This window comes from Petaurus breviceps, unplaced genomic scaffold, assembly GCF_028583685.1.
Source record: "Petaurus breviceps papuanus isolate PSGF00001 unplaced genomic scaffold, PetGlider_PUasm1.0 128, whole genome shotgun sequence".
Taxonomy (NCBI): Eukaryota; Metazoa; Chordata; class Mammalia; order Diprotodontia; family Petauridae; genus Petaurus; species Petaurus breviceps.
Window position 1 is genome coordinate 4,220,629 of NW_027185664.1, and position 23,067 is coordinate 4,243,695.

Genomic DNA, 23,067 nt, shown 5'->3' on the forward strand with positions numbered 1-23,067 from the left:
CAAACTCATCTCATTGTTGCTTTTACCCCCTCATTGTCAGGGCTAGAGCTTACTGCATATCCACAGGTATAAGTATTGAGACTTGCTTACACTAAAGCAGGTCCTGCCATGAGGGGTGGGACCCCAGCACATGTGTCCTTGCTTGAAAGCTGTTTCCCTCACTATGAAATTAAACTTCTGTTTGATTTCTGACTCTCCTGTCTCTAGTCTGCTCTTTTCAGCTCTGGCCATCCACAGGTTAGAGGTCAGTTCCATCCAGTTGACATTAATTGATGTCAGGAGTGGGATTATACATAGAATTGGGCCATTGTACTCCTTGGTACCAGTAGGACAAGACTGGGTACCACTAGAGATTTATTTTTCAGAAGTCCAACCCATTTCCCCCCATCTGGTGAGTCCTCTACCCTTGTTTCTGACTCTCCTGTCTTTAATCTGCTTTGTTTGGCTCTGACCATCCACAGCTTAGAGGCCAGTTTGGTCCAGTTGACATAATTAATAAACACAACGTCTATTTAATGTCCACTTTAAAGGTAAGGAAACTAAGATTTAGACAGATGGACTTAAGTGATTTGCCTATGGTCATGGACCTAGTGAATATTGGAGGTAGATTTGAGCCTAGGCCTTCTAGACAACTAGTTAGCACTAAATTATGTTTCCCCTCAAAAGCACAGAGCTGGAAATAGAGAATTTATGAGGAATCATGGGGCAGTGTGGGGGTCTATGAGGTCAAACCATTTTTCATAATGATATTATGATTTTCTAATATAGTAAATAGAGATAAACATAACCCACATATATGAGAATTCTTTAGGATCTTCATTAATTTTTAAGAGTGTAAAGGGGTCCCAAACGTTTGAAAAGGATACGTACCAGGCACTGTGCTAAGTGCCGTACCTATATCTCATTTGATCCACATAACAATCTTGGAAGGCAGATTCCATTGTTTCCATTTTATAGGTGAGGAAACTGGACCAGAGAGGTTAAGTGACTTGTCCCAGAATATCTGAAGGTCAAATTTTAATTCAGACTAACTCCAAACTCAGCACTCTAGCTTATTGTACTATATTTTGTCATTCATTCGTTTCAGTTTGTGATCCCATTTGGGGTTTCCTTGGCAAAGATACTGGAGTGGTTTGCCATTTCATTCTCCAGCTCATTTTACAGAAGAGGAAACTGAGGCAAACAGTGTGAAGTGACTTGCCCAGGGTCATTCACCTATTAAGTGTCTGAGGCCAGATTTGAACTCATGAACATTTGTCTTCCTGGCACTCTATCCACTGTACCACCTAGCTGCCCCACTATGCTACATAACATCCTCTTAAAGTGTTTAGTCTAAGGCAGTGGCATCGATCTCAAAAAGAAATGGAGGCCACTGAATGGTACATATGGATCCCTGTGGGCTGCACATTGACTTAGAAAACTACATGTTTATATATTTATTTTTTATTAATATGTCACTGCATTAAAATTGGATAGTAACTACATTTTTATCCAGGTACACCTGCGCCCTGGAGGGCTGTGGGCTGCCTGAATCTCTGCCACATGTCTGCCCTCTGATCTAAAGTATAGTATGAAGGGACCATAGGGGAATAGTATGAAATAAAGGAATAGTGTGGAGGGAAGTGGGAGTTGTTTCTGGAAGGAATAGTATGAAATAAGGATCAGAAGGCAGAGTGGAAGCCGCCCTCTGAAAGATCTGGAATACCAGACTGGGGAATTTGAATTTTCCAAGCAATAGTGAGCTACAGAAAAGTTTTAGGCAAAGGAGTGAGATAAACAGCTCCATAAATGGAGATAATATTGCAGCAGTTTGAGGCAGAGATGGTAGAGGATCAAAGACCTTTCAGATGCTCAATTTTCTAATCTGTAAAGTGAAGTGGGGGGAAGGAGTTAGGACTAAGATGACCTAGTAAATATGCATTGAATGTTGAAAGAATGAATAATCTGGGAGTAGAAACAGGACCTCCATGGGCCTCTGGCTCCCACCACCTCCAATTCATGTAAAAGGGGACTCTAAACAAATTTTGGAGCTACAGAACCCACAAAATGCCACAGAGAAGCTAATCTCCCACTGAGGACAATTGGCCAGCACAGTGCTCTGGGATTCAACCCCAGCCCCATGCCGAGGTTTTAGCCACAGGGCGGGCCTGACCAGCTGAGGGCTGGAGGGACTCCAGATCACCAGCAGCTGTGGTGATCCAGAATTAAAATCACATAGATATTAAGGACAAAGTGAGAGGTCAGTGCAGTGTGGACTTTGGGACCCAGTAGTTGGGAGTGCAAAGGGTTTTGAGCCCAGGGCGAGAAGCTGCAGCCACTGCCATGTGGCAGCTTCAGCTCCCAGACTGCAGAGTGTGGGGGGACCAAGCAACCAGTCTGAGGGGTAATCACTCTTGCTTTAACCTTCTTGGATCTGGATTGCAGTCTAGGGTGGAGGTCCTGGGGTGTGTGTCCAGCTTGCCAGAGTGTGTGGAGGCTACAGAGAGGGCACCCAACTAATACCTCAGGCAGCTGAGAAAACCCCATAATTTGGAACGAAGCAGAGTCCTACTGTGGCAAAAAGCCCAGGGGTCAAGTGACTGAGGGGTGACATGACCAGGCAAAGGAAGCAAACCAAGCAGAGCAATCCAACATTAGAATCCTATTTGGGGGGCAAAAAGAAGCAAAGCATGGAACAGGAGAAAGACAGTGAAGTCAGAACTCCTGCACCAAAAGCTTCAAAGGAAAATACAAGCTGGTTACAGGTTATAGAGGCCTTAAGAAGCAGATAAGAGAACTGGAGGAAAAATTGGGAAGAGAAATGAGAATAATGCAAGAAAATTATGAAATGAGAGTCAACAGTCTGACTGAGGAAAATAACACCTTATAAAACAGACTAACTCAACTGACAAAAGAGGCTCAAAAAGGTAATGAGAAGAATGGCTTAAAAAGCCAAATTTGCCAGATGGAAAGAGAATCTCAAAAGCTCACTGAGGAGAATCATTGCTTCAGAATTAGATTGGAGCTAATGTAAGTGAATAACGTTATGAGAAATCAAGATGCTGTTAAGCATATCCAAACAAATGAAAGAATAGAAGGCAATGTGAAATATCTCATTGGAAAAACCACTGACCTGGAAAATAGATCCAGGAGAGATAATTTTAAAATTATTGGACTACCTGAAAGCCATGATCAAAGAAAGAACCTAGAAATCATCCTCCAAGAATTCTCAAGGAAAACTGCCCTGATATTTTAGAACCAGAGGGCAAAATAGAGGTTGAAAGAATCCACCAATCATCCCCTGAAAAAGATCCCAAAAAGAAAACTCCTAGGAATATTATAGCCAGGTTCTGAAATTCCCAAATCAAGGAGAGAATATTACAAGTAGCCAGGAAGAAACAATTTGAATATTGTGGAAACACAATCAGGATAACTCAGGATCTGGCAGCTTCTACAATGAGGGATCGAAGGGCTTGGAAGGTGATATTCCAGAGGTCAAAGGAGCTGGGATTAAAACCAAGAGTCACCTACCCAGCAAAACTGAGTATCATGTTTCAGGGGAAAATATGGTCATTCAGTGGAATAGAGGACTTTCAAGCATTCTTGATGAAAAAACCAGAGTTGAGTAGAAAATCTGACATTCAGATACAAGAAGCAAGAGAAGCACGAGAAGGTAAAGAGGGAAAAGAAATCATAAGGAACTTATCAAAGTTGAACTATTTACATTTCTACATGGAAAAATGATAATTGTAACTTATGAAACTTTTCTCAGTATGAGAATAGTTGAAGGGAATAGAAATATATGTGTGTGTGTCTATATCAGAGGGTATACACACGTATGAATACATATGTGAATGTGTTTATATATGTTTACAGGTATACACATAGAGGGAACAGGACCAATTTAATAGGAAGGGATGATACTTAAAAGGTGAAATCAAGAGGTGAGAGAGGAATATAATGAGAGGAGATGGGGAGAGACAGAATGGGGTAAACTATCTCATATAGAAGAGGCAAGGGAAAATGGTTACAATGGAGGGGAAGAATATGAAGGCAAAAGGGAATGGGTCTACCTTATTCTCATTGAATTTGGCTTGGGGAGGGAATGACATACACACTAAATAGGGTATCTCACCCTGCAGGAGAGTAGGGAGGAAGGAGATGAGAGGGGGGATGATGGAAGGGAGGGCAGGCTGGGGGGGAGGGAAGTTGGAAGCTCCCTCTTTTGAAAAGGGATGGGATCAAAGTAGAGAACAGAACAAGTGGGAGGTGGGATAGGAGGGAGGGAAATATAGTTAGTCTTTTACAATGTATCTACTATGGTAATGTTTTTGCATTAGCTACACATGTACAATCTATACTGGATTGCTTATCTTCCCAGTAAAGGTGGGTGACAAGGGAGGAAGGGAATGAATCTGGAAAAAATAATTAAAAAACAAAAGAATGAATAATCTTTAAGTTTCTTCCAAATCAAAGATTCTTTAATTTTCTACCCTAGTTATGTATGAAGTCAGTTCTCCCCTTGGATGAATTAAGTTATCTTAAGTCTTTTTTGTTTGTTTTCTTCTTTTGCTTTTCGGAGAGGAGAAGGAAGGGCAATTGGAGTTAAGTAACTTGCCCAAGGTCTCATGGCTAGTTTTTTGTGTTTGTATTTTTTCTTTACTTCGCTTGGACTAGATTGTGATTTTTCAAAATAAAAGACATCAATTACCCCAGAATCACCTAATAAATGAAAAGTCATTTCCATTTACTTTAAAGCCTGAGAAGCTGATGTCACTTCTCCCCATGAAATGTACCTTGACCAATCAGACCAAGGCTTCTATACTCACATACACAGACCAGCAAAGGCATCAAGTGGGATAAGCCTAGGTGCACATCTGGCAGTACCCCAAGTTGAAGAAGTCAAATTTAAAAAGAAGTCTAGAAAGGGGGTTGAAAATGAGATGTTCCTGAATTTTAAAATATCTGCCAAAAAAAGAAAAAAAATAATAATGCTTTCTAGTCTTATAACACTTTATACTTTTTAAATTAAATTTTATTTTATCAATTGTGATGCTTGTTTTTCTCCTTGCTGTCTCTTCTCTGCTTAAAAAAAGGAAAAGAAAAAGAAAACCCATGTAACAAATAAACAGTTAAGCAAAACAAATCCCCACATTGACCATGTCCAAAAATTTGTGTCTCATTCTGTGTTTCAGTGTATTTGCTCATATAGGCAATATGCATCATCATCAGCACCCTGGAATCATGGCTGATCATTTTGTTGATCAGAATTCTTAGGTCTTCCAAAGTTGACTTTCTTTTCGATGCTGTTGTTATAATATTAATTGTTCTCCTGGTTCTGTTCACTTCACATTCTATCAGTTCATAGAGGTCTTCCCAGGTTTCTCTGCAAACATGTCTTTCATTACTCCTAATAGCACAATAGTATTGCACCACAATCATATACCACAACCTGTTCAGCCATTCCCCAGGTGATGGTCACTCCCTTAGTTTCAAGTTTCTTGTCACTACAAAAAGATCTACTATAAATATCTTTATATATGTGAGTCTTTTTCCTTTCTTTGATTTCTTTGGGTGGAGTAGTGGTACTCCTGGGTCAAAGGCTATGTACAATTTAGTAACTCTGGGGACATAATTTTTTAAGTGAAAATTTTTATATTTTATTTTTTCCAATTATATATGAAAATAGTTTTTAACATTCATTTAAAAAAATTTGAGTTCCAAATTCTTTCCATATTATCCATATTACAAAAGAAAACAGACAAAAAAGAGGAAGTTTAAAAAAAAAAAGTATGCTTTGATCTACATTCAGACTCCATTGAGTCTTTCTCTGAACCTGGATAGCATTTTTTTTTAATCATACATCCTGCAAAATTGTCTTGGATCATTATGTTACCAAGAATAGCTAAGTCATTCATAGATGATTATTCTACAATATTGCTGTTACCGTGTATAAGTACTGCTCTCTTCCCTTTGCATCCGTTCATTTAAGTCTTCCCGGGGATTTCTGAAAGTTTCCGCTCATCATTATTGCACAATAGCATTGCACCACAATCATATACCACAACCTGTTCAGCCATTCCCCAGTTGATGGACTCCCCTCAATGACAGCTCTTTGCCACCACAAAAAGAGCAACTAGAAATATTTTTGTACATGTTAGGTCCTTTTCTTTAAAATCTCTTTGTGATATAGACCTGGTAGTGGAATTGCTGTTTTGTAACACTTTTAAGCATAATTCTAAATTGTTTTCCAGGATAGCTGGCCAATTCACAGCTTCACAAATAGAACACTAATACGTCGGTTTTTCCATAGTTTCTTCAATTTTTGTCTTTTTTTGCAGCAACTTTGCCTATCTGATGGGCATGAGCATCCTCAGAAAAGCCTGTATGCTTTTCAAAGTGCTAACTAGTCTATCTTTGATCTTATTTGATTCTTAGAACTGTTTTTTTTTAATACTTTACGCATGTATGAATGCATTGGTTTGGATGCCTCTTCCACTGATCCATTGATGATAAACCCTTTTAGGATCAGGCAGCTGGGGGTGGGATAGGTAGAGTACCAGGCCTGGAATAAGGAAGGCCTGAGTTTAAACCCAGCCTCACACACCAATAGCCCTGTGACCTTGGGCAAATCACTTAACCTCTGTTTGCCTCAGTTTCCTCAACTGTAAAACGGGCACGATAAGAGCACCTAGCCTTCAGGGTTCTTGTCTGGCATATAGGAAGCACTACATAAATGCTTATTTGCTTCCCCTTCATAGATTTAGAGCTGCTCTACTCCACCTCCTCATTTTATATTCAGTAACTGAGTGTGTTTGTGGTGGTAGGCATTGGGCTGGAGGGCAGGAGTCTACTCCCTCCAGGCTGCACACTCCACCACCTCCTACTTCGGGCTCTCTCTCAGCTGCATCTGAATAATGAAACACACAGATCAGCAACGCAGTGGTTAATCATATTCTTGTAGAACAACAATGAAACAGAAAGTAAGCCCGAATCCTAAGGAATAGGGATCAGGAGATTAGCTCATTTCTCACTCAAGAGAGAGAACATAGCCAGTTCTGGTCCCAGCAGCAGAAATGGCTCCAGCCACTGTGTATTTGCTTGGCACGGTTTCCACGTAGCTTGGCAGCGGTCCTCGGCAATCCTTTCCCTGCCTCTATAGTCATGGGGACAGTGCCCAGGCTGTGCCCGCTCCCACTCTCAGTCCCAGTGCCAAGGCCACCATAGCCCTGGTCTTGCCCCAAGCCTCAGAGGGCTTGTACCACTCTCTCCCCTCTGATTCAGTTCTCGTTTCTCTCCTGAGACTTCTCTTCCTCCTTCCTTCAGGATGGGTGTGGCAAATCCTTGAGGATCTTGGTAGATAAAGAATGAGCAATTCCTCTCTTCCAGGAGGCTTAAGTCTCCAGCAGTATCCAATTGCATTCAGAAGAGGCAGCTAAGACTTAGTGACCTGTCAAAGTTCACATAGGTAACAGAAGCAATAATTGAATTCAGGCCCTCTGACTTTAGGGGCAGCTAGGTGGTGCTATGGATAGAGCTCCAGGCCTAGAGTCAGGAAGACCTGAGTTCAAATCCTGTCTCAGACATCTACTAGCTGTGTGACCCCAGACAAGTCACTTATCTCTATTTGCTTCAGTTTCCTCATCTATAAATGAGCAGGAGAAGAAAATGGCAACCACTCTAGTATCTCTGCCAAGGAAACTGGGATCAAAAAGAGTTAGACACAACTGAAAAAATGATTAAAAACTAAATACCTCGGGGCGGCCAGGTGGCTCAGTGAGTAAGAGTGCCAGCCCTGGCATCAGGAGACCCAGGATCGATTCTGGCCTCAGATACTTGGCACCCACAAAAATAACTGGCTGCATAACCTTGAGCAAGTTATTTAACCCCAATTGCTTTAAAAAAAAAAAAACTAAACACATCTGACTTTCAGGCCAAAGGCTATACCACTCTGATATGAATATATAGGGATATAGAGACAGGAACTTCACATTTCACTGGCATAGGGAATTACATGCAGTGTGAAGAAATTCATTATTCCCTTTCAGATCTACACCTTCTCTTTATCTTTTTTTTTTTCTTTTTGGAGGGGGGAAGGCAAGGCAATTGGGGTTAAATGACTTGCCCAAGGTCACAAAACTAATGTGTTAAGTGTCTGAGGTCAAATTTGAACTCAGGTCCTCCTAACTCCAGGGCCAGTGCTCTATTCATTGCGCCACCTAGCTGACCCATGTTTATCTTTTTAGAGAGTTGCCTAAACCACTGAGAAGTCAGGTGACTTGCCTGGAGTCACAACAACCATGTGTGTCAGAGGCCAGACTCAACCCAGCTCTTCTGGACTCTGAGGCTGGCTCTCCATCTGCTACACTATACTGCCTTTCATTTTTAAATATATACAATGGGAGAAAAAAAAGTCTAAATCCTTATTAAGGACTCTGTTATGTAATCACTAGTGTGGAAACTTCTTCCACTTGATCTTGCCTATAATTCATAGTCTTAGAGAAGTATTTGGAGGGCACTGAGAGGTTAATTGACTTTCCCAGGGTCACACAGTCAGGATGTGTCATAGGCATAACATGAACTCAGGTCATTCTGACTCAGAGGCTGTCTCTTTAACCACATTACCCTTTGATGAAATCACAGATCCAGACCAAAAAATTATGATGACTGTAAAACCATAGTGTGTGAAACTAGAGAACAAAGAGTACCTCTGTGGGCCCAGATTAAATTTCCATTATATTCCATGATTTCAGAAACTATAACATTTCCCTCATGCTTGAGTCCTAAGTTTCCAAGGAGTACACATTAATAGCAGCTTACAAAGCCATCATTCTATTTCATTAGAAAGCCTCTCTGCGTATAAACTCATCCCCCCTACTCTCATTAGCATTACAGCCAGATGCCAAAACCAATGACAACACAGGTTATCTCAATTATCCCAGGATCTAGCCTCCTACAAAGCTGGTGATAATTTGGAGGCGGTTCTCTTAAGGCAAAAATCTGGAGCATTATTGCCCAGGGAGTAGGAGATGGGAGCCTTGGTTTCTGGACTCTACTGCTGATGAATTGGATGGACTTGGCCAAGGCATTTCACTTCTGAAACTCAACAACCACACCCAAGGAAGACAAATGATACTCTTTGTCCTTACTCCTAAGAAAATTCCAGGCTGGGTCATTGCAAAATGACTTCACCACGGAGTTTCCCAACAGTGCCAAGCACTATGACCACGTATGCCTTTAGACTCAGCAAACAAGTATCACTAATAAGCCACTGAGCATCTGCAAAGGAAATAGAGAAATCCAGAAGAGCTTGGAGAGTTTTTGAGGCCTCACTGAAGGACGGAGATGAGGTCTGCTCTGGACCTACGGAGTCTGCTTTGGCCTCTAGCTAACTACTCTCCATGATACATTCAGGCTGATCCTAAGAACTCAGAGACCTCCAGGGTGGAGGGGGAAGAGGACAAAAAAGATTAGAAATCCCACCTGGTAGTTCCAAGACCCTCTGAGAGAATTCAGTGGAATTTGGATAGAACCAGATCTTCCTTAGAGACTATTCTACTCATGAGGTCTTTTGTGGAGAAAGTCTGAAGCTGATTATCCCTGGTTCCTACCCAACCCTCTCTGTATGTTCTTTCCAGAGGCCCCAGAGCACCCCAGCATATACATAGCATGTGAGCTAGGCCTCACTGTCCACTGTCCCTGCCTGACAATGTCGGGTGGAGAAACACAATCCAACAGGACCTCTTGGTAGGGAAAACCAAGAAGCAAAGGGAACTGGTTTTCCCTGGTTTGTACTGCATCTACTTTTTTACCCTGATGAAGATGCTGGCAACTCATTCAATTGCCCAATGAAATACAATCCTGTTATTCATATCTAATCTCATCTGCCATTCTTCACCATGAATTCACCACTCCAGGGAGGCCATGGAACATGGTATGTTCCTTCCTGCCTCTATATCTTTACTCCAACTTGGAAGGCCATTCCCTTCTTCTCCACCCATGTAAATCCTACTTGTTAAGAAGGAATGTGGGGGTAGCTGGGTGGTATAGTGGATAGAGTACCAGCCCTGGAGTCAGAAGGACCTAAGTTCAAATCTAGCCTTAGACACTCACTAGCTATGTTGACCCTGGGCAAGTTTCTTAGCCCTGATTGCCTCTCCCCCCACCCCAAAAACGGAGGAAATGTGGCTTAGTGGAAAAAGCCCAAGTTTGGAATTAGGAGAACTGGATACTCATCCTAGCTCTACCAGTCACTGTCTAAGTTGAGATAAATCATTTAACTACAGTACTCTGGACCTCATTCATAAAAATGCAGGGCTAAATGATCTCTATTGTCTCTTCTAGATATAAGACCTCGTGATTCCCATGACTTATGATAAGAAAACAAGGAGGGAATAGAGAACTGAAATCCACCAATACCCAAACTTCAGATAATCCAGCTCCTATGATGTATCTTATCCTTCTCTGAACTCTTTGATTTGAATTATTCTCTTATGTGTAGGTTTTTTCCCACTAATTAGATCCTAATTGTTTGAAGGGTAGAGAATTTTCTTCCATTCTCCTAAGTTCCATGCAAGTCATTTGTACCTAGAGATAGCATTACCTAGTAGAGTTCTAGGTTAGTCACCTTTTGGCTGTTCTATTGAACCTTGTCTTTAAACAAAGACATTGTATTAGTGAACTACACAGTTGCTAAAAAAAAATTTGAATGAACTGGATGGAACTTCAGAGGCTATCTCTGTCTGCATTTGAGCAAAAGTCCCCACCATATCATTTCCAACAAGTGGCCATTCCATGTTGGCTAACAGACCTCTGAGGAGAGAGAACCCACTATTGCCCTCATCAGTCACCTGAAGTTCTGGATAACAAATTGGTAAGTAGCTCTCCTTGCTTCAAGACTGAATTTGCCTTTTTGGAAACCACCTTTTGCTTTGTCTAGGTCTTAATGAACACTCTAGGTGATTAATTTCTTGCTGAACCGAACTAGATGGCAAGTAAGGTTACTAAATGAGATCATTATGTAACGCACTTTCTTACTGGGTCTCTATGTAAATTTACACATAAATGTAACTTGTTGGGGCAACATTCTTTGACATTTTTTAAGACTCCTTAGCCAAAAAATACTGCCATACATAAAATCAAAAGATCTAATGAGCTTCATATTTGGGAGAGTAAACATCTCTGGGAGAACAGACAGATTGTGGTCTTAGATTACAGCACGATAGAGTCTTCGATTATACCCAGTGACCGACGTGAAATAGATGGCGAACCAACGAAGTTAAACTGAGATAGAAAGGGCAGACAGGTTGAAGGAGAACCAAGAGAGTAATGCTACAAAAAACATAGAGTGGAATGGGTGTGTGTAGGAAGAGAAGGTATTCAACAGTGTCAACAGATTCAGACAGTCAAAGAGGTTGAAAACTCAGGAAAAGGTCAAAAGGATGAAGATTGAGGATTTAGTGATTAAGAAATTATTGATAACTTTGGGGAGTTTCAATTGAGTGATAAGGGCAGAAGCCATATTACAAGGAGTTGGGAAGTAAATCAGAGAAGAGAAAGTTGAGACAGTGATTTTGAAAGCTTTTTCTAAAAATTTGGCTGAAGAAAGAGAGGTCAATAGGTTATAGGGGTCACAGGATCAAGTGAAAGTTTTTTGAGGATGCAGTAGCTCCACTCCCCCAATCTTCCAACCTGCAGTCTTTTGCTCCTGAAGGGTACTAACCAAGTTGGCTGTCAAGGTCCAAGCAGATTTCTACAGCTTAGAGCCAGAATATCCACAGCACTGGAAAAAGGGAGGGGGAACTGGGTTATAGGAATGGGTTTTGATGTAAACCTGTGTCAAGTCCTTAGATCTGTTAGTACAGTCTCACTCCCAGTATCGAGGAAGTTGTGGAGGGGTTCTTAATGTGCTCAGGGTCAATGAGTGTTAGTGAACCATGGTTTGTTAATTTTTTTTTTTGGAGGGGGGAAGGTAAGGCAATTGGGGTTAAGTGACTTGCCCAAGGTCACACAGCTAGTAAATGTCAAGTGCCTGAGGCCAGATTTGAACTCAGGTCCTCCGGACTCCAGGGCTGTTATTCTATTCACTGTACCACCTAGCTTCCCCTTAAACTTTCTTTTGGATTCTAGGTGTTCTGATTGCTTATCTTTGGCACCTGACTTCTATTTTTGAGAGGTTTAAGTAATTATGGGGAATTGGAGATAAGATCTACCATCTTTTTTCTCACATGACCCAGAACCCTCTATACATTTCTTTTTGAAGCAGTCTTCACTAGAATGGCCTTCTCCAAACCTCCAAATGCTGATTTTGTATTTTCTCTGCTTTGAACAAAATTCAAGATTAAGGGTTACCTGCTTATGGTTGGAAGCTCATTGACCATAATTCTTTGCATGCAATCATAACAAGTCAGACAGCAGTGTGCAAAATTAAACATTCTCCTTCCCAAGGGAGAACTATCCCCTGTTCCAGGAGACATATTCATTTCCATCAGCTGCTTTTGTACTTAGGATGTAGAAATGTCTCAGTAGAAATCTAAATTCCACAAATAAATTCATGTCAAATCTGCTGAAATAGTAGCTAGACTGTTTTCCTTTCTTCTCCCACCTCAGCTCCTTAAGGATAGTCATCACCCGGTGATAGAAATCATACTATGACCTAGAAAGGGACACTGAGCAAATGAATTTTCTTTGCCTGTTATTTGTTTATTATTTTGGTTCTTTTATGTTAAATGTGAAGGGCTTTGTATAAGATTTTGACCCTTGTTTTGTATGTTTATTTCTTCTTCTTATTATTAAACTCAAAAATTTTTCAAAACCTCCATTTAATTTGTTTTCTTTTTCTTTCTTTTTTTTGCTCTCCAAAATAAGCCAAAATGTATCAGTAATATCATATGCAAGGTATTCCAGGGTATCTTATTGAAGTTTTAAGCTATTATGGTTTATAATTATATAGTAAGTATATATTATATAATCATAAAATTTGTAATTTCACTAAGACTTTTGGAATATCCCATATATATCAATACTAGGTATCAATACTAATAGATTCCAACTGACACTATTGTTTAAAGTAGCTAAATGACTATAGTAGATAGTAGTAGACCTAAAATCAGGAGAATTGAATTGGAATCAACACTTTTGTGACCCTGGATAAGTCGTTCAACCTCAGTTTCCCAAATGGAATAATATAGCCCTCCCTCACAGGGTTATAGTGACAATCAAATAAGAGAATATATGTAAAGCATTTTGCAAATTTAAAGGGATATGTGTGTAGATATACACATACATGTGTATATACACATACACATACACATATACATATTGTTTCACAGATAACACATGGGAGACACTAGAGGTTTTGGACTCCAGCCTCTAACAGGTTCACTCTTGATCTGGTCAGACAGATAGACTCCTTCGGAGGGGTTAATAATCAGCTTTATTCCAGTCTAATCTTCTCAGAGGGGTTGCTGATAATGAGAGAAGCAGATCCCATAGTATTTCCTAATCACCCGTCTTGAAGGAGCCAGTGAGAAGAAGGGGCCCTAAGTCTCGATGGAGTCAATCAAGAGAGGTACAGCTTGTTCATTCCCCTAAATCCTTTCAAGTCTTGATGGGGTTCAGTCAAGGCACACACAGATTCCCCTATGGGTTCTCTGTGGTTTGCCCCCCTCACTGACCAGTGTCCACTTGCTTTAAAGGGCAACAGACAAAGAAGGTATCTTGCCAACATTAAGCTCACAGGTTAACTTTAGCAATACCATCATTCTGCTCAAGTGAAGTAAATATCAATTTATCACCCCTTATCTCACTGTGCAGCCTCAGTAGAATCGCCTATCACTATGATTATAGGAATTACTATCTAGGATACTTGGGTCTGTTTGGGGAGTTATTATCTAACACCTGGAAATTAGACATTGCTACAGCTATGGATCCTGAGAAACTCAATTAAAAAGGATAACAAAATCCTCCTTACATACACATATACATACATATACGTCCACACACGTTACACATACACTTGTTCATATCATGTAGTTAATCTTAGTACCAGTCAAATTTGGAAAATCTCTTAAAGAACAAAAGATGAATTTTCTCACAAACAAAGGTTAAGGAGGTGTCACCTCATATGAAAATGCTAAGTATAGATGAAATGTCATTGACAATTGCTGATCTTAAAGGTATGATTTAGTATTGACAAATTTTCATTTGTTTTACCAAGAAAAGTATAGATTCGCTTATTTTAACAATCACTGGAGTTTGGACGACTCCCCCCTCCACCTCCCCGCCATTGCTCTTCTCACCGATGACATACACATTAAAATACGTGACTCCTGTGTTCAAACCTGAAGGCCCCAGTTCTGGTTTGGATTGGGTTTATGTATTCTACTCAGTATAAATCAGAACTAATCCAAGTGATAGGGCTGGCTGGAAAAGACTTTAGAGTGTCCAGCTTCCATGTTTAAATAGCTAAAAAAGCTAATGTTGGTGACTGCCTCCAGAACTCAAACTTAGTTGGGGGCAAATAGGGTTAGAAGGCAGTTGTCTTCATTCAGATACCACTATATTCCAGTGCTTTCCCATAGTTCTAGTGGTTCAGGATGGCCTTTAGAGGTTGTGAATATGGGCATCTGGCCATTTGTACATGGGTATGTTTATCTGTGTGCTTATCCAAAACGGGAGCTTTTCCATTTGGGCCATATTGTAGAAATATGACAAAGTGTGATATGTCAAAAATAGACAACGTAAAAAAAGTAGCTAAGAGAAAGGTGACAAACCAAATTAGAACAGAGCAGATTTATTACAAGCTTTGTGTTCCAATTTGTAAGAATAGTAGCCATTTGTCAACTGATTAATGGTCAAAGAATATGAAGAGGCAATGCTCAAGGGGAGAAATCCAAGATATCTAATGCCAAATGAGGAAATGTTCCATATCACTAATAATTAGATAAATACAAATGAAAGCAACTCTGAGGTTCCTTCTTGTACCCATTAAGTTGGCAAAATTGACAAAAAATGGAAAATGACAAATGCTGAAGGGCTATGGGAATATAAGTACACAAACACACTGTTGGGAGAGCTGTGAAATGGTCCAGCTTTTCTGGCAAGTAATTTGCAACTATGCCCCCCAAAGCTACTAAACTGAGTCTAGCTACTGCTATCTCACAGAGATCAAAAAAGGGGCTGTTTTTATAATGCAAAAATTTAAAAACTAAGGAGGGGGGAAGGGTCCATCAACTGAGGAATGGCTGACCAAATCATAGTATATGAATGTAATGTAATACTACAGTGCTGCAAGAAGTGATGAAGGGGACAGTTGCAGAAAAACCTGGGAAGACTTACCTGAACTGATGCAGAGTGAAGGGAGCAGAACCAGGAGAACAATTCAAACTGTAACAATGATAGTGTAAGCAGGAACAATTTTGAATGATAAAGAACTCTGATCAAGGCACCAATTAATTATGATGCCACAGGACTGATGATGAAGTCTGCTGACAGAGAGGTAGACTCAGAGTGTAGAATGAGACACACGTTTGTGGACATGGCCAATATGGTAATTTGTTTTGTTTTTTTGTTTGCTATGCATATTTGTTTTTAAAAAAAGGTTTTGTTTTTAGTTTTCTTTTTCCCCCCACCAGGAAAAGTGCAGGGTGGGGCTGAAGGGGGGTTGGGAGAACAGAGGAAGAACAATAAAAACATATAAATGCGCGAAGGTTGAAAAAATCTTATTTAATTTTAAAAATAAATAAAAGCTGTGTGATCCTGGACAAATTATATAACCTCCTTGAGCCTCTGTCTCTTTATCAACAAAATGAGGATGGTAATACTTGGAACTCCTGGTTTGCAAAGCTGTCTTGAGGGAAATACTTTGTAACCCTAAAAGTGCTATATAAAAGGTGAATTGGTACATTAATATTATCTTTTGACTCCTTTTACTTTTTGTCCTTTCTCCTCAACCCACATAGCTCTGCAACACTTAATTCCTGAAGGACTAATTCATTTGCTGAAGAAATTTTCTCTCTTCACTTCAGGAAATTGAAAAGCATAAAATGTTCTACTCAGAGCCCCCAATGTCTGTAAATCAGTATGTATTATTTTTTATCTCACTTAATTGTGTCATCAAAGCTACATCCTCTTCAGTGCAAGAGTTAATACACAAAAAAGAGTCAAAACACACAAGCCAATACTGTAGCCAGCCAGTTCCATCCTAGGAAACATGTTGAAAACCTTGAGTCCAAATGGTCATAAGAACACACGTGATATTTTTTTTAGTAATGCAATAGCTCATCAATTGTAACTCAATTAGGTTGGATAAACTCCTTCAAGGATGGTTAATCTCAATACATTCAACTCTAGATTATCTGACACATAGTAGATCTTATTTTCAACTATTTCTTGTTGATTTTCTCACTTGTTCTTTTTTCCAGTTGTCATCATTACCAACAGTGTTTAACATTCCTCATCTATATAGCCTAAAGTCTAGGCCTGGATGAAAAGCCACCCATTCTCCTTTTTTTACATTTTGTTTTATTTGTATTGATAGCTTTTGTTTTTATATCATATCTATTTGCAAATACATCCTTTTTCCTTTCTTGTCCAGCAGACCACTTATTGTAACAAAAATTTAAAAGAAAGATTTTAAAAAGCAGCTCAGCAAAACCAATCAACATATTAGCCATATATGATAGTATATAGAATATTCACTCTTTGAAGAAGGGGGAGGTGAATTTTATCAACTCTTTTCTGGGCCCAATATTGGTCAATATAATTACATAGAGTTTAGTTTCTTAGTGGTGGTGGTGGTGGCAGCATTTTTTTCTGTTTACATTTGTAACCCTGTGCTCATATCTATTTGCATAAGCCTTATTATGGGTAGAGATGGATTACTCAATTCCTCATGACTGTGAAGAATAGAGTTGGTGAAAGGTTGAGATAAATGAGAGGTTTGTCAGTCTTCTGGTTTTCAGCAGCAAAAGAGAAAACATGAAAATACAGATTCTCTTTTGGGATAGAGTCCTGAAGGGAAAGAAAGACTCTGGAAAGTAGCCAACATGTGGAAGAGCCAGTTCTTTGATCAGGTCCCTATCCCCAGTTTACCACAATAGAGACTTTGGGCAATTTCCTCTTTCATAAGACCTGAAACTCTCACTCTTGAGCCCAGATAATTTGCATCCAGTGGGAGAGCTTTCACTCTGTGTATTGCCACAGGGGTGTAGAACCCGCAGCCTTGAGGCCTAAAGGTCTAGGTCCTCGAGTGTGGCCCTTTGACTGAATCCAAACTTCACAGTACAATGAAGTTTGGATTTGGGTTGCACTTGAGGACCTAGGGGGCCACATGTAGCCGCGAGGCTGCAGGTTCCCCACCCCTGTGATTCTAGTACATTCTCTCTCACCTATGTAAATTGTCTGATCTTTTTGTTTGCTATCAGCTTGGATGAATGGGCTTATTTCCTATTCACTCTGTGTGGTCATTGTAGAAGTAGAATTTAGTGGGAAGGGAGCTGAGCCTTAGATATATAGTTTAGGTACTCTTTTCTTCCCCATAACAGACAGTAATCAGGAGGGGAGCTTGAACCTAAAAATTCTTTTCCCCAGAAAGACAACACAGGGTGACCCAAAAGTCTTAGTGTAGGTTTTAAGTTATTAATCAATCAGTAAACATTTATCAAATACCTACTATATTCCCGGCACTATGCTAAGTACTAGAAATACAAAAATAGGCAAAAGACCATCTCTGCCCTTAAGGAGCTTACGAACAAATATATACAAAGTAAGCTATATACAGGATAAATTGGAAATAATTAATAGAGGGAAGGAAGTGTGGGGTTGGAGAAGGCTTCCTATATAAGGTGGGATGCTTGTTGGAACTTAAAGGAAGCCAGAGAGGGAGCTGGCGAGAGAGCATTTCAAGCATGGGGGACAACTAGAGAAGACGCCCAGTCAAGCATGGAGTTTCTTGTTCAAGGAACAGCCAGGAGGCCATTGCCAATGAACTGAAGAATATTTGTGGGGAGTAATGTATAAGAAGACTAGAAAGGTAGGAGAGGGCTGGTTTTTGAGGGGCTTTGAATGCCAACAGAGCATTTTGTCATTGATCCTGAAAGCAATATTAATTCTTAAAGCCACACCAAGACTTTTGGGACACTGTACTGAGGGAGGGACAGGTAGATAGAATTCTATTTGTTACCTCCCTCTGAGGAGAGCAGAGAAGCCCCAGTTTCCTAGGAGAGACTAGGGATAACATTCATGTCTCCCTGTGAGAAACATATAGATGGACACATGGGCACACACATAACCTGCATGGGCACCATACACATACACACATACACACACCTTTCACATTGTTGTAGTCATTGTGTATATTATTTTTCTGGTTCTGCTTATTTCGCTCTGCATCAGTTCATGTAAATTAGGGAAAACCTTTTTAAAAACAAAATGCTTAAAAATATTTAATCCCTAATCCCTAAAGAGGTACAAATAGGAGAAAAACCCAATCTAAGCTCTTATTTAACCCTACTTTCATCATTATTGAGGTGATGCTTTCTGTACTCTGTAGAGAATGGGAAATTGTGGGATAATGGCTTAATGGGAATTATGCTAAGAGATGTAGGACACAAGGTTAGAGGTGGAAGGCTAAACATGTTTTCTGGTTCCCCTTGAATCAGGTCTTTATAGTCTAACTTCATCATTTAATCTATAGTATCCTAAAATATCAGGTACCTCTATGTTTAAGTGGAAGCAAAAAACTCCTGGCAAAAGAAGCATGAAATTTTGTTTGTTGTCTTTTATTTTGGGAGGAACTGCACCTGTGACTTTCTCCATTATCTCACAGATATCTGTGAGACCACTACTCTCCATATTTCGTATCAGCAATTTAATGAGAGTAAAAAAAATGTAGCAACTTCAGGTTTTTTTAATATCCTAGACTAATAAATGGAATGTCATTCCTGAAAGGAAAATATAACATCATAAATTAAAGCCTCAGGCATGTTTTTGTCAAACCCAGAATTTGTGACTACCATTTTACTTTTGATTCAAACGTATTAATCTGTTTCAAAATATCAGAAAACAAATGTGTATGCACTGATTAAAAACAATAAATCATCACTGTCATCACAATTGTCCAATGGGGCCTCAACTACAATGAAGTGCTGAGGATAGTTTTCTTTTGTCCCTTCTCTTCAATAACATGAATTAGCTTGATAGTACTAGGGTGTGGCATATGTCGAAAAGTCCACTTTTCTTATTGCTATTTTTATTTAATATTTGGGCCCCAAGAAATGTGACTTTCTTTTAATCATCTATAATGTTAAAAAAAATTTTTCTTTGAGACTAAAGAGAAAGTAAACCTCCTATGACTTATCAAAGCAGAAAGAAAGTTATATGATTTGAATATAGAAAAGTCCTTTGTATTTTATCATTATTGGTCACAGATTTAGAAATGGAAGGGGCTTTGAAGATCATCTAATACAGCACTCCCATTTTATTGATGAGTAAACTGCAGAAGATAGTTTTGCTCAAGATCACATAGATAGTCAAATAAATAGCAGGTCTGGGATTCAAAAATCACTTCCTCTAATACCAAATCCATTGGGTTTTTTTTCCACTTCATCTTACTGCAAATCATCATAATCACATTATTGTATTCTTAAGTCCAGTCTTCCAGATCAGCCCTAACTTTGTGCTTCTGACCCTCTTTTCCAGGAAAGGAATTGTTGGTATTGGGAAATCCAAATCCTATTTTTGAATCTCTAATAACTGAAAGGGGAAAAAGCTAAAGACCTGACAAAAGTGGGGAACATATGTTTATGTTATGATTTCCATAGTCCTAAGTAACCTTGGGTTGGGGCAGCTAGGTGGCACAATGAATAGAACACCAACCCTGGAGTCAGGAGGACCTGAGTTCAAATCCGACCTCAGACACATACTAGCTGTGTGACCTTGGGCAAGTCATTTAACCCTAATTGCCCTACCTTCCCCCCTCCAAAAAAATGAAAAAAGCAAAAACTAAGTCACCTTGGGTTGCCATTTTTCTCAATTCAACTTGGAGTGTTGACATGGTCCCTGCCCAGTATGGGTTAACTTTGGAAGGGTTGTGGAGATTCTCAAAGAGCCACTTCAGTGATGGGTAAATGCTGATGAATCTTTATGGCTTAGTAGAGTTCACTCAAATTGTATGTTGAATAGAAAATAAAAATTGGGATACTGGCCATATTGTTCATTCTCCCATCTTCTTGTGATTGTAGAGAGATTAGAGGGAGAAATTGGTGGCTGATTCACTTGCAAGAACCTTTGTCCTCACACAGAGTTGAGACTCTTACAGCTGAGGAATCAATTCTCCCAAATCCTAGTAAACTCTTACTGTGGATACAATATCTTACAGGTGAGACCACAGGTCCTGTAAGTCATGTGGCCCAGTAAGGTAGTTCTGAGGGTTCTTGGTCTCATGTAGTTGGTTAGGAGGAACATGCCATGCCATGTTAAAGGTAGAATCGCTTTAGGAAAAGATTGAGTTTTCATGGGAGGCTGTTCTAATAGCCACTACACATTTCCTCCAGATTGTATTGTGATCCACTTTTGTATGGTACAAAGAGTCCTAGGAGCCAGGAATCAAGAGGTTTGAATTGTAATCCCAGCTCAACTACAAAGGAGCCATAGACCTCTCCCATTGTTCATTTCTTCATCTGACAAGCGACAGGCAGTGTTTGGACTACAGCCTCTAATGTTTTTATTGTCCATGATTCTCCAGTGTCATTCATTTAGATGAAGCAAAGGAGAGGAGCACATTGGAAAAGTCTTCTTTCTGGATTTGGAATTAGAAGACTTCAGTTCAAATCTTGGTTTAGGTATTTATTGCCTGTGTGAATTTGGTCAAATCCTTTACCTTGACCTTTACCTTCTCTAGACCTTGATTTCCTCATCTATAAAACAAAGAGGGAAGGATTACATAACCTGTAAGGTATTTCCAGCTCTAATCTATAATCCTAGAAGCTTGTGCAAGAAGCTTGATGGCACAGTGGGTAGAGTGCCAGGTCTGGAGTCAAGAAAACCTGAGGGGGCGGCTAAGTGGCACAGTGAATAGAGCACAGGTCCTGGAGTCAGGAGGACCTGAGTTCAAATTCGGGCTCAGACACTTGACACACTTACTAGCTATGTGACCTTGGGCAAGTCACTTAACCCCAATTGCCCTGCCTTCCCCCTTGCAAAACAACAATAAAAAAGAAAACCCAAGTTCAAATCCAACTTCAAAACACTAGCTGTGTGATCCTGGGCAAATCACTTACACCCTGTTTCCTCATCCGTAAAGTGAGCTGAAGAAGAACATGGCAAACCACTCTAGTATCTTTGCCAAGAAAGCCCCACATGGGGTCATGAAGAGTCAGACGTGACTGAAACAGCTTGAACAACAAGATTTGTATTCCAAGTAACTGATAAGGAAATCTGTGGCATCTGGCTCAGTGCAGTCTTAACAGATAGGCTCTGATCTCTGAAATATTTGGAGCTACAGTAAATCTAGAGAGATATTATGTGAATCATAAGATTCACAGTGCTTTTTCTATGACTTAACTAAAATCTTTCACTGAATGAGAGAAATAAAAAATGTTAGCACAAAAAGCCTAAATAATTAGCTATAAAACAACATCTCATATGGTATTTCACCACTTACACTTTGGGCATTAAATACTATTTTCACAGGATCATAGAATTCGAGGCTTAAGGCTGGCAGGAACCTCAGAGACCATTGAGAACTCCACCCCTCCCTCTTACGGATGAGGAAACTGAGGCCCAGAGGGCCAAAATTACCTATTCGAAGTCACACACGTAGCAAGGGACTAAATTTAGTGTCCTTTCCACTGGGTCAGGTTGTTAGAGCTGCATCCTCATAACTGAACTCCTAGAACTCTCTTCAAAGTTAAATGGAATCTTTTCTTTTCATAGGAAATCACCTTGATGTGACTTAAGATATTTGCTACTGGGGTGGCTAGGTGGCTCAGTGAACAGAACACTGGCCCTGGAGTCAAGAGGACCTGGGTTCAAATTTGACCTCAGACATTTAACACACACAAAAAAAAACCTAGCTGCGTGACCTTGGGCAAGTCGATTAATCCCAATTGCCCCCCAAAAAAAAAGATATTTGCTATCAGTGGTGAGAGGTTTGGTTTTGTTTCATTTTTTAGGCCCTACGAGCCACCATTTGAAGAGTACTGTCACAGACCTTGGTCAGGTCTGGTAACCAAATCATTGGTTCCAACACTCTTCTTCTTTTGGTTAGCTCTCTTGTTCAGGGTGGAGGAAAACAGCCAGTGGGTGTGAGTTAACCTTGGCCTTTTGGAAATAGGTGTGTACTGTTTGGGGTTCTTATCTTAGGATGGGAAGAACCACCCACCCCATCCTCCTCCACCCACGTTGGCCTCTGGACTCAGAAGTCTTCCACCAGGAGCCAGCTCAGTCATTTGCACATACTCTCGGTCTAGCTACAAGGCTGAACTTTGCAGAAAGGTTAAGTTGAATACCCAAATTCAAATCCCATGAAAAAACATTGCCACGTCCCAGCACTGTGACCCATAAGAACATAAATTTATAATCAGAAGGGTCCTTAGAGGTCCTTGAGTTGAACTGCCTCATTTTACAGAGAGGAAATTAAAGTCCAGAGAGGATTAAAAAAAACAAAAAACAGAGGTCAACTAGAGCTAGGAAGGGAAGGGAATAAGCACTTTTATATAGCACCTACTATGTGCTTCACACTGTGATAAGTGCTTTATAAATGTTTTGCCATCTCCACAACAAACCTGCAAGGCAGGGACTATTATTATCTCCATTTTGCAGTTGAGGAAACTGAGGCAGAGGTAAAATGGCTTGCCCATAATCACACGGCTAGCAAGTGTCTTAGGCTAGATTTGAACTCAGATTTTCTGGATTCTAGGTCTAGCACACTATCCACTGTACCATCTAGCTGACTCAGGAAGGGTCTGATGTAGGATTTGAACCCAGCTCTCAGTCTCCAATGATTCTCATTCCCCATCTCGATGGAACGTGGAATTCAGAATTGGAAGCAACCTCAGAGTCAGTGGCATAAAAGTCAAATAGAAA

General features: G+C 40.0%; 1 protein-coding gene across 10 annotated transcripts in view; it reads right to left on the bottom strand.

Annotated features, from left to right (window-relative positions):
- LOC138171596 (O-acyltransferase like protein-like) overlaps window positions 1-23,067 on the bottom strand; it is a 174,881-nt gene that overhangs the window by 131,882 nt on the left and 19,932 nt on the right. For 9 of the 10 annotated variants that reach the window (XR_011170926.1, XR_011170922.1, XR_011170923.1 and 6 more), the window contains exon 3: window positions 4,809-4,944. The exons of the other annotated variant lie outside the window; for it this stretch is intronic. Coding sequence is in view for 6 of the 9 variants with exons in the window: in XM_069101191.1 (XP_068957292.1) it covers window positions 4,809-4,944 (136 nt within the window). In the remaining 3 variants the exon portion in view is untranslated. The remainder of the gene's footprint in view (window positions 1-4,808; window positions 4,945-23,067) is intronic. 10 annotated transcript variants of the gene reach the window in all.